General features: G+C 33.0%; 1 protein-coding gene across 3 annotated transcripts in view; it reads left to right on the top strand.

The window, feature by feature from the left end:
• LOC140445294 (protein tudor-like) overlaps positions 1–17,282 on the top strand; it is a 69,749-nt gene that overhangs the window by 48,760 nt on the left and 3,707 nt on the right. For all 3 annotated transcript variants that reach the window (XM_072537233.1, XM_072537234.1, XM_072537232.1), the window contains exons 16-17: positions 8,095–8,343; positions 8,584–9,232. In XM_072537233.1, coding sequence (XP_072393334.1) covers positions 8,095–8,343; positions 8,584–9,232 — 898 coding nt within the window. The remainder of the gene's footprint in view (positions 1–8,094; positions 8,344–8,583; positions 9,233–17,282) is intronic.

Below are 17,282 nucleotides of genomic sequence, written 5' to 3'. Positions count from 1 at the left end.
TGATCTGCTTTGCATAAAGCCGAACTGATTATCATATGTTTCGGTTTCTTTACGTATCCGTCATATTTTAATGGTGTGACTAAGTAGTTTTATAGCCCTGTAGTTTGTACATTGTTGTACATCTCTCTTCTTTTTGTATACAGGTACTAATACAGTGCTTCTATATTCGTCTGGCATTTGTCAAACTTCCATAATTCTATTAATAGACCTGTTAACCAATGTGTCACTGCCTCTCCTAATACTTTCCACACTTCCCCAGGAATATCATCTGGTCCAACTGCTTTTCCTTTTTTCATTTTTTGAATTGCTTGAGACACTTCTTCGTTTGTTATTTTGGTCACCGTTGCTGGTACTGCCTCCGTTAACTCAACTGGTTGTGTTTGTCAAATTCTTCATTTAATAACTTGTCAAAGTACTTTTTCCATCTCTTTTTGAATTAGTCCCTTTCGTGAATTAGTATTTTACTATTTTCATCTTGGATACATTTAATCTGATTAAAACCTTTTGCTTTCTTTGCTCTATGTTTGTCTATTTTATAAATCTTGGCTTCTCCTTGCCTGGTATCAAGTTGATCATATAAATTTTTATACGCTTCTGCTTTAGCTTTTGCTACTGCCACTTTTGCGTCCTTTTTGGTGACCATATAGTTTTGAAGATCTGTGTCCGACATATTTTCTTTCCACTGTTTATATAATCTTCTCTCTTATTTTTTCTTGAACTTCGTTAGAATAATCTATGACAGGCACCAAATCAAAAATCGAACAGTTCTTGTTAATTATATTTTCTATTTATATATTTTTTCGAATCGACAATGTGATAAAATGCTGTGTCAAACTAAAATATAAATAATAACAAGAAACTTTTCTGCAATAGAGTGATAATGTTAGTGAAACATTTCAAAGCTTCAAGAGATAGATACATCACTATAATACAGGCAAGAGTTTGTGAAACATTTCAGATTTTCAAGATATGTGTATGACAATTTAAAATAATTTAATCCTACAATCAAGAAGTCGAAAGCCCTAATTAATTATGGATTTATAACCTCATTCATGTTTGTTTGTCTTTAATAACAAAAGGGGAATAATCATAAAAATCGATATCTGTCATATTCTCTTACTTATTGAAATTCGAACATTGCACAGCAATTCTTTTATACAAAGTCCGACGATTATGTCTATTTTGGAGATTGTACATAAAGGGGTACAATGCTGGAAGTGGACAAAATTTTCCGCATAATGCTAGTATTGTCCAATTTCGAGCATTGCTCGTAACATATACATAATTAGTTTATGAGAATATACAAGGTTTAAACTATTTTTGGAGTTTTGGTAAAATGAGGTTGGATCAACGAAAACATGGTCAATTTGTGCAACACTTGCAAAGAATCGATATTAAAAGAGTCTAAACCAGTGGTTTGAGATATCTACCACATAGTTATCCACTCCACTGAAGCATACACAAGGTTGAATTCATCAGAATTAAGGGTTGACGACATTTAAAAACGAACCATGATATTTTTCTGTAGACTTTAGACCAGAGCTGTCCAACTTTAGTGAGAAGTTTGTGGATGCTGATTTTTTCACCAACAATAGTATCAATATTAATTTTATCTATATTTGGATTTTAAGCTGCTTTCACAAAGGTACGTGTTTCCAAGCATGAAACTCTAATTTCCAAATTCTAAGACCAAATTTTCTTAAATTTAAATAACGTTCCTCCCGTAGTAATTTGATCCTTCTCTAGTAAGAAGGATCTGACTGCAAATCTCACAGTTCCAGTTGAAGGTCAGGTCTTACATTTTCAACACAGATAGTGAGCGGCTGACTAAACAGTGAAATATATTCTTCAATTTTCCTTAAGTCAACAAATCGATTGTCAAATTCTTCTCGAAGTGTTTCAATCTAATCCAAATGGGTTGAAAATGAAATTTCATCAAAGTCCTTCATTTCTTCAAAATGCTCTGATGGTCTGCAAATTGTTGGTTTATTTGCTACTTTTATCCGTTTATTTTTTTATCCTGTGCAATAAATAGTTTAGGGCACTCTACATAACCAAATATATTTTCCTCAAGACACCGCGTCACAGTGTTTATTTTAGTAAAATATCTATATGAATGTTAGAAATATAAAGTTACTTTTACGAAATAATAATTTGTGTTATGAGAAGCTACAAATTTTAAATAAGTATAAAACTTGTCATATTTTTTTTTTGTAAAATGTATATGAAGGTTTAAAATATAAGTTACTTTTACGAAATTATAATTTGTATTATGAGAAGCTACAAGTTTTGAATAAGTATAAAACAAAAATTTTCTGTTACTTTAAATGCAGTTAAATATTGTAAATTATCTGACAGCACTTTCCACATTTTATCTATTAGGACCTTATTATTAGGTGCGAATGGTCAACCCGCTACAATGACACTTGTGAATCATAAATTGTAAATTTCCTAAGTTTAATTTTTTATATCATTTTAATCAATTTTATTGTATATGCATTTAAGTATTATCTTTAATTTAATTAAAATCTATGAATTTTTATATAATTACAATGCATTTCTATATTATGTGAGAGTATGAAAAACTGGAGACTTGGCAACTCTGACACCATTTAAGCCTACGTTAAATGTCATATAAAAGTTTGGTTATAATGGATGCCCTAAACTCATTATTGCCCTTTTTCCTATTTAATATAACCAAATTATACATATTTTATTATAGTTATTATTGGGGAGTTTCATTTTACCAATCCCCAAGTATCCAAAAAGTCTGTTTAACTTTGTTATTTACTACATAATAGTTTCCATTTTTTTTTTCAAGAATATTGTAGTTATCCGATAATTACTTTACATATGAGAATCCAAAACAATGTTGCCACCTACAGTGGGTGAGCTACATATAATTCGAATATTTATATTACGAGCCCTAACAACTATATGTTGGAACAAGCAGAGTTATTTTGCGAATAAAATACCAATTTACCGAAATTTTGTTATTTTCATTTTTTTTTTTTTAATTATAAATATGAAATTAACAACATTTTTTTGTGATGTATGGAATTATGTTTACAGTTGTGTACCCCGGAGGTAAAGGACACTATGTCCATTTTTGTCGAAAGTTAGATTATTGCACTTTTGAATATAACTTTTCTGGCTCTAGACATAGGTAAACCATACTATGTCCAGAGACAATTTTACGGCAAGTTACCGACTTTTTAATAAACAACAAGTCCACTTCCAGTCAGAGGTAAACAACACCATGTGGACTTGGTATTGTTTACCTCTACTATATGTGTGCACCGTCATTTACCATCCGGACATAGTGTTATGTACCCTTGTACACTTCCTGTCTGGGAAATAAAACCGGTACACTTTTTTTCCCAATGTAAACTAGTGTTCAGACTGGACATAATTCGGTACAAGTTCAACAATGAACTTGTAGCGACTATTACAATGTCATCAGCGTATCTTAAATGACTCAGTTTTCTTCCATTATCATTTACTCCCTTATCTGTCCAGTTAATGTCTTTGAACACGTCTTCAAGTCCAAGTGTGAATAGCTTTGGTTTTCGCATCAATTTGTATTTTCATTGTAGCTTTCTTGTAAATATTCTGTTGAGCATTCTGTATCGGGAGTCTATCTTGCAGTTGTTCATAGCTCTCTCTATTGCCCAAAGTTCTATGGAGTCAAATGCCTTTTCATAATCAACGAAGTCAATATATAAGTTCAAGTGATATTCATTGGCTTTCTCTATTAGAGTTCTGACTGTAAGAAGATGATCCGCTGTACTCTAACCTTTTCGGAATCCTGCCTGCTCTACCGGTTGATAGCTATCGAGCTTCGACGGTAACCTGTTAGTTATTATTCTCATAAACAGTTTGTACATTTGGGACAGCAGGGAGATTGGCCTATAGTTCTTGAGATCTCCCCTGTCTCCCCTTTTGAAGAGAGGTATTGTCAAACTTTCATTCCAATCATCTGGAACTTCTCCTCTGTGAAGACATTCGTTGAAAAGTTTTTTCAATTCTTCGAGAATAATTTCATTCCCCTCCTTCAAAATTTCTACAAGTATTCCATCCGGACCCGGAGCCTTATTGTTCTTTACTTGTGCTATAGCTTGTTCTATTTCGAAGGCTTCTATGTTAGGGAGTATTTCTGAGTTGACATTCGTTATATTTCTCTTAAGGTCTTCCTTTGCAGTGTTATCTGGGTTCTTGTTTGAGAAATATAAATTACGATAAAAAGTCAGAGTAATTTTTAGGATTTAGTTCTTTTCTCTTATTTCTTTTCCATCTTTATCCTTCAATGAGATTAGTATAGGCTTTCCTAAGTTTGATCTTAAGCATTTTAGGCCTCGGTTCTTTTCTATTATTTTTTCTACTTTGTTTTCATTATAGATCCTTAAATCTTCCTTTACTCCCTTCTTTATTTGTTTATTTAATTCTTTGAAACCATTGGTGTTTCGCTTTCCTTTGCTTAGAAATGTGCGTCTCTTTTTTTCATCAACCGTTTTGTTCCTTCACTTATTCGGTCTTCTTTATTTTTCGTTTTCTTTGCAACAGTCAGTGCTGCTTTCAAGAGCTTTCGTTGCATAGCATACTAACCTACATTCTACCAAATCAAAAAATAATACACTACACTACCATTTTACAGTGAAAACAATCAGCGATTGAAGGTGTGCAAGGTTATGTTTTTAAACACACTTTGTATATCTAATTTAGTAGTAGTCAATATGTTGAAAAAAATTGAGCCAGGAGGTTGAATAAAAGCTGATCAAAGAGATAGACACACACCAATCAATAAAACTCCTACCGAAACCATAAATAGTATACATCAACATTTTAAATCATTCCCAAAGTATGAGAGTCATTATTCCAGAGAAAGGAATAAGAGCGATTATCTGAGCACAGAACTTACAATAGAAAAGATGTATCAACTGTACATTGATGAATGCAATGAAATACATGTAGATCCAAAGTTCAGAGCAAAAAAGTGGTTGTACGCAGATATTTTTAATAAAGACTTCAAGTTGTCGTTTAAGCCACCCGAAAGAGACATTTGCGATACATGCAGTACATTCACCGCTCAATTGAAAAATAATCTTACTGCAGATGAACTAACCAGTATACAGGCTAATCATGATGCTCACCTAACTGAATCTAAAACTCGGTATAACTTAAAACAATTGGACTTTATAATGGCTAAAGAGTCACCAAAATACAAAGTACTAACTGGTGATTTGCAAAAATGTGTGCCTTCACCGCTAACAAACAATTGTATTAGTTTCTAAAAAAAGGAAGTATTGGACATTAAATTTTACATTATATCACGCCAGTGGTTCTTCTGTACAATGTATGTTGTGTGGACGAATCGAAAGGGGCCCGAGGTGCAAATAAACTTGCCTCGTCAATTTTAAAATGGGCTGACAATACAATTCCAGGTAGTCAAGTAAAGGACATTACGCTTTGGACCGATAACTGCTATGGACAAAATAAAAATATAAGTAATATAAAGTGTTCTTTTTGGATACTGCGTACGTACCCTCAAATAAAGACGATCAATAAGAAGTTTTTACTGAAAGGGCACACACATATAGAAGCAGACAGTGTTCATGCTTTAATCGAAAGAAAAAGAAAGAAACTCTTCAATTTGACCATTTTAATACCATGGGACTATCGACAACTAGTTTGGCAAACATCAGGTAAATACACAGTGCACAATATGGAACTTGCAGATTTCAAAAACTTCAAAACGCTTTTCGATAAGAAATTGTCACTTTATCCTCCTTTTGTGAGTAGAAAAAAGAATGTTAATAAAGACACTGTTCTACTGTCAACATGTGGTTTTCTACAAGTCCAACAAGAACACATTGGAAAACTCTTTTATAAGACTGATTTCAATAATCAAAATATGTATGTAGTGGACTTCATGAGGTATCGAAGACAGCAAGTAATGTTTCCAGCCCAATTATATCCCATTACCAATCACAAAACAAAAGTACAATGACTTAATTACACTACTGCCTTTTGTTCCGTCAGTTTGTAATGCGATTTATCAAAATTTAACACATAGGGATGTACCCACAAACGATTACCCACAAGAAGATGAAGATGATATGGAGCATCTTTAACAATTTTGAAACTTGTCTATAATTTTACTTAATTATCATAACATTATAATATTTACCTCTAATAAAATAATAGTATAGGCTGTTTAATGTGTTTGTATTGTTTATTTCGTAGAGACCCTAACATGCAATGCCACATTATTTAAAAAAGTTGTTAGAGGTAAACAACACTATGTCCAACTACACATTTTTTAATTTTTTTTTAAATAATGAACAGTAAACTTCAGGTATATAACACTTCATAAAAATAAAAACGATTATACACACCACAATAATAATATATTAATCTTGGTTAAATACAAGAAACGTTTGAGTATTTACTGATTACAAATTTAAAAAATGTTAAAACTGCTCTCCTGAAAAAGTAAGAAAATGGACATAGTGTCCTTTACCTCCGAGGTACCGAGTTTAATTATATATTTTATGTTGATTACTATTGAATTCATTGTTTGATAATCAAAAAATGCTGACGGCTAAATATTGGAACTAGAGGATTTTAACAAATTAAAATCAAAATTAATAAGGCGTAAAGACGTCCTTAGCTTGAATAGTTAACAGCCTGAACTCCATTAGGGATTGTATCAACTAGGTCTTCACAGAATTCAGGGGTGAAACTATCCCATATTTCTTGCCATTTAGCACATAGTTGAGGTAAAGTACGCTGAGGGTTATTTCTTATGCGTTGTTTTATTTTGTGCCAAAGTGTCTTTATTGGATTAAGATCTTGGCTGCTAGAAGGATGTGATAAAACTAAGAGCGTAGGCGCAAAAATTTCGGGCCAATGCTTTTTAAATGCATTCATTTTTTTAGAAACCTAAAAAAACTAATAAGTATTTAAAAAAAAAAATAAACGCAAATTGAAAGAATACATTATTACTGAGAGCCGAAAGTCCCTGAAAACTTCTATAATGTTTATTTTAATAAGGGGTGAAAAAAAAGGGAAAATTTAGTATGATTTTTAATTTCAAATATCTCATTAAAAAAAAAACTTTTTGTTTATTCTAAGGGACTTTCGGCCCTCAGTAATAATTTAATCTTTCATTCAGCGTTTAAATTTTTTAAAAATATTTGTTAGTTTTCTCAGGATTCGAAAAAAATGATTGCATTTAAAAAGCATTGGCCCGAAATTTTGTGCCTACGCTCTTAATATCATGTTATCCCATCCATTTTTTGGTAGATTTAGCCGTATGGCATGAGGCTTCATCCTGCTGAAAGATAAAATCTGATGGATATAACTTTGTCGCACTTTGTAGAAACAAATATTCAAGGATATCTTGATGTTTGGCTACGTTTACTATGGTCTCAATAAAATGTAAAATTCCCAACCTTTGGCCGACATACAACCCCACACCATGATGTCCTGTGGAAACTTTACTTTACATAAATGTCCTGGGTTAAACACGGGAGTTGTTGCTACAATCAATTGATTGGCAATTTCACGCATTGTTTTCCCTTCATGGTACTGATAAGTAATAATTTCTCGAACCTTTGGATCAGTAGGGTTTCCATATTCCATTATTATATTTTACTCGTACAAACTGACGGTTGTCTTTATTCATACTCAAATGACGCGTGACAATTATTTTTGACAACGCACTACCTACTCATATGTTTGATTTCAAGGCCTTCTTTGCTTCAGGCTGATAAAATTTAAGAGACGTGAGGAAAAGCAAAAAATGTTCCAATATTTAGTTGTCAGCAGTTTTCGATTATCAAACAATTAATTAAATAGTAATCAATATAAAATATATAATTAAGCCGCAAAAATCATTCCATACCTCATAAAAAATCGTGTTAATTTCATATTTACAATTAAAAAAAAATTAATAAAAGAATTTTGGTAAATTGGCATTATATTCGCAAAATAACTGCTTGTTCCGATATATAGTTGCTAAGGCTAGTAAGTGTCAGTTAGAAATATAGTCTAAGATTGATTGCAGAAGATTTATCTCATTATAATTTTTAGCTTCTATCACTAGCGATCTACGCAACGAGATGTGCCCTTAAAGTTGGCCCCATAGGCGAGGAATGGGACGCTTTAGCAATGACAGCTTTTGAAAATCTTACGAATGTCGAAAACTTAACTGCCGAGATTTTAAATCAGGACGAAAAATGCACGTATGTGGAACTGTATGTTGATAGTACGGATATTCGGGCAGCTTTGGTGAAAGAAAACCTGGTTAAAACGATTATGGAAAAGACCGAAACAAGACAGGTAAGGTTTAAACTTTAACTTATATTCTAGTTTTAAATATTTTTGAAAGTGTTTGAAAACAATTAATGTTTGCTTTGTACTTGGTTTACTAGTTGCACTCATTGTTTTCTATTTAATAACTTTAATACAAATATTCCTTATACCCATATATTTTTGCACAGTGAATTTTTAAATTATCTTCACAATTTTTCCAGTAAAGATGTTATTGCAGTTATTTGAGCTTTATTTTTTATTTTCCAGACAGGTTTCGTAAGCCATTTAAACTCACCGTCCGAATTCTGGATCCAATTGGAGAGTTGCATAGACGAACTCGAATGGATCGCCGAACAACTCAGTTCAGCTGAGACATTCCCCGATGTAACCGATTTTACTCCTGGCACATTATGCGCTGCTCTTTTCCCAGACGATCAAATGTGGTACAGAGCTAGAATTCTATCCGATACGGTGGCAGGTCTAGAACTTATTTTCATCGATTATGGCAACTCATGCGTCTGTACGGATTTGAAGCAACTTCCAGAAGATTTAGTTATGACTGCGCCATTGGCGATGAAATGTAGTCTGCAAAAGAACGACGGCATTCCCACATGGACGCCAGAAGCGGCTGCTAAGTTCGCCGATATATCGGCAGAGGGTCAAACGATTTTTACCGTTAAAAAAATTAGCAGCGGTGAAACTTCTATCGTGCAGCTTTTCTTAGAAGACAATGACGTGACCACAATGTTGTTGCCTTCTACCGAAGACGGTCGTATTAAAGAACTAGAAGCTTTAGACAATTTAACGATTGAAAAAGAAACCGGTGCAATTGTGGAAAAACAATCCTTAGAGCCTATGGAGGGACAAGAGCTCGATGAAAAGTCGAAGGAAAAATTGGAGGAATTAAACGAAAAAGGTACTGAGGGTTAACATTACGTTTTTTTAAAGGTCAGGGATACGTTTCCATTGGCAAAGTCCTCAGTTTGTGTTTGTTATCATTTTTTTGTGATAGGGGTATAATAAGTTACGAAATAATTTTCCTCCCAATAATGCGATTATATATAGTGCCCACATACATTGTGTTACTAGAGTGAGAGAAGTTCACTCGGCGATTGAATATATATATTCGGTATATTCAGTAAAAATTTATCAAGTAAGACAAAGGAAAAATTCTGGGAAAAATGTTTTTTCCTGAAAAAATTATATTAGTGGAAATTTTTTTACATCGCAAAAATTTTAATTCCATATTTACCAGGTTTACTGGAAATATCAACTTTGAATGGGCAATAGCCCCTGAATCTAACCAATTGTTATTGTTCTTGCCTGGAAGAGAAATCTTCAAAACGAATAAATCTTAAAATTTCCTTAGCCCTTTAAGGTACAGAACTAATTGTTTCTTTTTAAGACGAATATTTTTGAAAATTGTGAAATGAAATAGAAGTTGTTATATTACATATTAACTTCTATATGTAGTGTATAATAAGTTTTTGATGGGTTGGAGTCAATAAAAGGGGCTATTGGTTAACTATTTAATATCTCGAGCTTTCAATTGTGTTTACAATTCTTATCAAGAGCTGCTAAAAAAGACAAAATATCTTACAAAGTTGAACTATAAAGAAAAACATTTTTTGTTAACTCACCAAATAAAATTAGTTTCGTTAATAAAAATTGCTGCAAATACATGTCAAAAAGAATTAATACTAAAATGCCCTTATCTAATAAATTCTTCCCTGAAATTTTAATAATTTTGAAAACATTTTCTTAACAAAAAAAATAATTGAATTTATAAATAGTTTAAAGTAGCAACCAATTACAAATAAGCCTCAATGTCATAAATGCCATCTTAAAATATTTACCTTTTACAATTATATTGTCATATTGTTATATTGGTTTTCTGTTTCTGTAACTGTTCTGTTCACAACTGAAAGCAGTTTCTCTGTTTAGCGAAAATAAACAAGATTTAAACGTAACAACAACTAAACTTTTTACCGTCAAAACTCGACAAGCTACTTTTTAATCTCAAAATTACCGTGTTTAGGCCCATAACCTGTTAACTAAAACAGTTTGACAAGAAGAAACATAACCTAAAAAATAAATAATTCTCTTCTACGGTCTCACATGGAAGTCAAATCTACAATACTACATTAGTCCTCTAACGTTAACAAAAACTTTATCAATAAAAATGTTTAAATTTTAGATTAGGTTTAAAAAATATGTTTTTTTAATCTTTGCCTAATGGAAACTATCGTCTGCGAAACAAAATTTCAATTTTCTTTTTAAGAAAATTTTAGTTTTTATTGTTGTGTATTTTTCATACGTGCCTTTTGTTAGGTATTTACATTGTTATTGTTGTAAATGATTTGATCCAATTTTATTATATTTTAAAGTTAATTTACGCAATGCTTTTTGTATAGTTTGTATCATTGAAAATAAACAGTACAGACCTAACAGAAGCCTCAATTTATTTGGTGAAAAAGTGTTTTTTTTTTTTGTTCTCTATTTGATGTATTTTATTGTGAAATCTCATCGGTGTATGTTTATTCTCACTTATTAAATGAGACGGTATTTTGTAGGATCGGCCATATGTAGCATTTCAAGACCCGTATTCTAAATATTACAGGAATTTCACGGCGAAGGATGTACACTCATCGACAAAAATATCGAATATTTTGGAATTTTATTCTATTTTATTTGGAATTGTAGTCACTATTATTTCAAAATAATTTTAGATTACTGATAATACTCATATAGTAGGCTGATGTACTCAACTGGTTTCAAATATTTTGATATTTATTGAGTGGTTAGTGTCATTCATACATTTTATCATAAAAATCCTTCTTCACGTAAAGGAAAAATCATACTAATTCGGTTATTTTTAGTTTAATTTATAAGTTTAATTAAATATTGTTTTGATTTAACTAAATTTAAAACAAGTATCCCACCAATTCGACACTGCGATGAAGTCCAAGTAGCACATATTGTAATTTTGTACGAGGAAGGATATGTAGAAAAAGGTATCGCACGACGTCTCAGCAGAACTGAAACTATCGTTTCGAATACTCTAAAAAGGTACCGCTAAACAGGAAATTTTGTACGAAGGCCTGGTCAAGGACGCCCAAGGTGCACAACCGCAATTGATGACCGTTTTTTGGTTCTTACTTCTACACAAAATCGTTCATTGACATCGATGCACCTCAGAAATGAGCTATTAAATGTTAGACAAGTTAATGTGAGTTCACAAACAGTTAGACGAAGATCAAAAGAAGCAAACTTAAAGCCCAGATGCCCCGCCAAAGTTCCACGTCTTCTCCAAAATCATAAAGCTCGTCGTTTGGAATTTGCAAGAACACATATTTAGTGGAATATCGACAACTGGAAAAACGTTCTTTTCACTGATGAGACCAGAATCCTATTATGGAAGCCAGATGGTCAAAACTACGTCTACAGAAGAGTTGGAGAACGATTCGCCAGCTGCAGTCTTGCCCAGACCGTTAGTTTTGGAGTTGATGGCATAATTCTTTGGGAAGGTATTAGTTGGGAGGTACTTACCGCACTTGTGGAAGTGATTGAACGGATGACTGGTGATTCCTACGTTTAAAACATCCTGCAAGATCATCTTTTGTCATATGTTAGTTACATTGGACATGAAAGATTCACGTTAATGCACAATAATGCTCGACCACATGCCGCTGCCATAGTGAGTAACTATCTTAATTAGGTCCAAATTCAAAGATTGGATTAGCCACCGTTTAGCCCGGATTTAAATACAATAGAGCTCATGTGGGATCACCTAAAACCCAGCATACGACAAAGAAATCCCGTTCCAAATACGATAGAACAGCTTCGGCTTGCTGCACAGGATGAAAGGAATGCAGTTTCCCAAGAATATGTCCAAAATTTACTTACAAGCATCCTGAGCAAAATGCAAGCAGTAATAAGAGCTAAAGGAGGGAATACTCGTTACTGGTCATGCACATTTTTCAGTTAAAACGACTTGTTTAGCAATTTAAATTATCATTAAGTTTAGAGTAAAATAACCTTATTTACCTAATATTAAACATTTATTTTTTTTCACAATTTTCTCCGCATAAAAACTTAAAATTGTTCATTAAACATTGTTAAAATAAACTCTATTTTACAATAAACGACTTGATTGACCAGAATTTATTTTGAAAAAACAAAAATTTGATAATTCCAAAATATTCGATATTTTTGTCCATGAGTTTATTAAGGCATTTCTAGCCATCTTCACTTCCAGGTCACAGTCTCACTTGCTGTTTAATGTAGCTTCAAGGTATTTAAATCTTTCAACTGGTTCAGTAGGTCTATTATTTATATTCAACTGCTTCACTAAATCCACTAAAATCACTCAATCTTGCAGCTCCTGTATGGTTCGCTATTATTACAGTATCGTCAGCATATTTTTGATTATTGCTATTAATTGTGATGTCTTTTTCTGCTGTGCAGACTGAAATATCTTTTCTACATAAATGCCGAATAGTAGTGGGGACAGAATACAACTATATCTTACGCCTTTCCTTCTCTTTTACATATTTTTATATTTATTAACTTATGTTAATTTGAGATGATTAAATGCGCATTTCATATTTTATAACTATTTATAATATTTTTGAAGACTATCGCCTAGGAACCCAGCCAAGATTAGTGTTTTGTCAGCAAAAGAAAAAAAGAAGAAATCTTGTCAGATAAAACAATAGTAGACTTAACAGATAAAAAAGTAGGGTTTGACATTTACTGTTTTAAAAAAGGTGAATTGACAGATGTCACCGCCATGATGTCAGAGACTTGACGTCATCAACCAATCGAAAGTTTTTCGAGTTTTTCGACCTTTTCTTCAAAAATGTTTCATTTTGAGGTTTTTTAGTGAAATTTTTATTTGATTTACCAGGGGTTATGATTCGACTCCATATCTTCACTTGGTAAGTTTTTTTTTGTCACTATTCTGTGTTCGTCTACAATGTTCTCGCCTCCTCCTCCCAACTTCCTTTGGAAGATTTCACTAGGTCATTACCCTCTCGAGTAATTCATTTTTCCTGTTGGTGTTTTTGTACACCCTGTACACCAGTTTAAGTACGTACGTGAAAGAACTCCTTGATGAATATGAAAGCGATTTTAGGCCAGGTAGGTTAACAATTGTCCAGATTTTTGTGCTATGTCAAATCTTAGAAAAAACCAATGAATTTAACATTAATACTTATAGAGTCCACTACTTATAAACTCAATACTTATAGAGTACTATATAGAGAGTTTCAGCTCTCTGTGGACTTAGTCAGCGTACGATAACGTGCTAGATGTAAATTATACGAAGCCATGAATGAACTTAACATTCCCAAGACTTGTAAAAACAACTATGAGTAAAGTGATCTGCATAGTGCAAATATAAGGCGATCTGTCATAAACCTTTGAAACATATGCAAGGTTATGGTTTCTAACTACTTGACGGCCGCACAAAATATGGGCCTTAAAATAAACGAAGAAAAAACCAAAATAATGGCGTCGGTGCCAAATAACAGAGATAGAGCTAGAAACGCCGAACAAAACTTTAGCACAGACCACTATAATTTTGAGGTAGTAAATAAGTTTTCCTCTCTGGGTTATCTCATAGCAAGTGATAATGACACATCTGAAGAAGTAAAACGGAGGGTACTGATAGTGAACAAATGTTATTTTGGACTAAATAAGCAGCTAAAAAACAAATTGTTACAGATTCGCTGCCAACCTGGTGACAATAATGTCTACCCAGAACCCAAAAATTATTATTGCAATAGACAACTGTACAGTTAACTGGACACATAGAAAAACTGATTTTTTCATTAGTATTTAAAATATAAGAAGAAATAGAAACTATTTGAACTTACAAAAAACTTTAATCAAGAAACAAAACATACTAAGGAAATTAACAGAGTTAAAAAAAACAAATATCATTCTAAATAGAGCAAAACATATATAAAGAAACACTTAATAAAAACCCATTTATTTTATTTATTCAGATGGTAATCTTTGAAACATGGAGTGACATAAAGGCACGGTCGCGCGCCGCATACTGCACAAAAATATCTTGTTTTTTTGCACTGACGACATCGCAACATCGGGCTTTTATCCTTTGATGTCCGAGAATTTGCTTCAAATTAATGGAAGTTCTCAGAAACATTGGGCTGTTTTACACTATTGATTTCGGTTTCACCATTCAAAACCATTATAACTTTTTCTCTAAACTTTAAAAGTGGGATATTTGTATTTGTAATTTTTACCTAATAAACCGAATAAAAGTTCCAATATGAATGAATGCAAACATCCTGACATGTTCAAATCGTCTCCATTAGCACGTATCGCAAAAAAATAGATCACTACTCGCTAACGACAAAATTCGTACTGATTTTCATTAATTTATAATGTACATACAGTCTGCAAACAATTTTCAAATGCTTGAAAAACTTGACGGAGCATATTGAAAACTCAAGGCCGAAAATATTGGTTACCTAAAATATTTCTAGCGCAAATCTTAGGCCAGAGCCGTTTCAAAGTCTGTAATATAGTGCTAGATCCCACCGTTTACAGGAGCACGTATATTTGATATTAAATGGGCGTCCAGTTAACTGGACGTGGGTCCCATTAGAAACCCTTGCGTCCAGTATACTGGACGTTAGCAGCCAAAAAACCAAACGAACAATATATAGAACACTCATCCTACCAGTGCTGACATATGGGCCAGAAACATGGACCGTCTTCAAAATAGACACAAATCGTCTGTTCGTCTTCGAAAGGTAGATACTACGCATAATAATGGGAGAAATATGTGATAATGGTATTTGGAGAAGGCGATATAATTTTGAATTGTACGAGAAATATAAAGAAATAGTTAATGGTAGAGATGTAATATCTTTCATAAAAATAGGTAGACCGGGACATGTGTCAACAGCAAATGAAAATTACCCACCCAGACAGACCCTATTAATCGCAACAATAAGAAATAGGAGTAGAGGTAGACCAAGACTGAGTTGGGGGTATGGTGTGGACCACTGGCGCACCCAGGGGGGGTTTTGGGAGTTTAAACCCCCCTACGGCACTATTCCGACACTGTTACTCACAAATTTTAAGGATAGTGCCCAACCAACCCCCCCCCCCCACAGGAAAATTCTAGGCGCGCTACCGGTGTGGACGAGGACGCTAGGAAGATCGGCGAAGCAAACTGGCAATGGTTGGCGATGAACAGAAACGCCTGGGGAAGGTTGAGGTTTAACTAGAGCTGTAGCACCAGTGATGATGATGATGTTGGTGATTTATTGGTTGGTATTGGTGACTGTCTTCGCCTGCAGTGTCCTCACTTCTTTCTTTGTAATTTGAGTGGTTTTATCTCAACCATAACCTTCCGTTGGGAAGGTTGCTGGCTCAGCTCACAGCATATTATCAAGGGGTTCGACAGTAGGTGTATTTAATTTGTAATTTTTTTCTAGCATATAGATTTTATTTGATATTAGCTCGTAGCTTTAAATTTATTTCTGTATTTTCTTTAAGTCTGATGCGTTTTTGCCTTACTCGAAATGTTTGGTCTCAGAATAAAAGTTCGACAACCAATACCTCTCAATATCTCAATTTTTGTTCTTCATTTTTCGGTGTAAATAACCATAATATAGTCAAATTTTTATCGAATAAGTGTCTAAATTTGATGGTCCTTCGAGCTAGATATGATCCACATTTTCCTACTATTTCATGTAGCAAGTTTCATTAATTTTCTACAGTTTGTTGGCCATTTAAAGTCATTATATTAATAAGTCTTCCTGTGTTTAATGTGGAAGTTTCTGCGTTGTGTAAATTCCTGACTTTTTAACCTAATTAAACTTTGCTATTGACTCCTGGCATAGACATATAATTCAAATAGTCTGATCGCTTGAATACAGTGCGACAAAGAAAACTGACGCAAGGCAGTCCCTACATATAGTTCTAACTCCCTTGGTCATTTAGGTCACGTGGTCGATAAACCCAACCTATTAGAAAGAGATGCAGAGACTTGTATCAGTGTTAGAATATTTGATGTGGGTACCAGCAGGTCTCAGAATGAGGCACAAAAAGACAGGACACAGCTATGTATAAAAAAGTATGTAAATCCATTACAAAAAATGTTACGAAACCAACTAGTTTTATTTCCAACTCAGGAAGATATACTGCAGACATCGAGCATACTTAAATTGTATAGATGCTGATTGGAGTTAAAATAGATTTTGTCTTAGTAACTTTGATATGCTTGTTGGGTTCCCAATTGAACTTTTTATTTGAAATAATAAAGATTGATTTGGATAGTAAAGACATCGTTTATTGAATAGTAAAGAGATCGTAAAGATTATCGTTTGGTAAGTCTTAATATCGTAATTAAATTGGTGAAAGCAAGCAATTTAACAGTTGATAGGTAATAATTTAACCATTTCTGCTTGTACATATTTAAATAGTAATTATAAACATGGGCGTAATTAAAATCATTCTTTAATTATTGTTGTTGTAGTTTTATTTAAATTGTGTGTCATCGTGTTTTGGTCATATTATGAAACCATCAAAACATTCATAAGTCGACTCAATATGGATCAATTAGGTTAAAATTGGAGTTATTAATTGTATCATACCCAAATTTATACTTCTACATTTGCTTCATTAATATCACCTCGTGTAGTAATATAAAAAAAACAATTTATTTGATTTCATACATAGTTAGAACGCCCCGTGCGAATCTTTCATTGTTTGAAACACTGCTTGAAGTTTTCTTCTCTTCAAATATTGTTTCTTTTAATGTACTTGTCACCTGGAAAAACAAATAAAAGTCACACGGTGCAAAATCCGGCGAATATCCAATGAAACCTCGTGACAGAAAATGCAGAATTTGCCCATACTTTTTGCCTATTTTAATTGTTATATAAAAATTTTTGCGCGTATTCTTTGTCAATCCCTCAAGTTTT

The sequence above is a fragment of the Diabrotica undecimpunctata genome, chromosome 7 (assembly GCF_040954645.1).
Source record: "Diabrotica undecimpunctata isolate CICGRU chromosome 7, icDiaUnde3, whole genome shotgun sequence".
NCBI lineage: Eukaryota > Metazoa > Arthropoda > Insecta > Coleoptera > Chrysomelidae > Diabrotica > Diabrotica undecimpunctata.
This window is presented reverse-complemented; position numbering and strand designations above follow the sequence as displayed.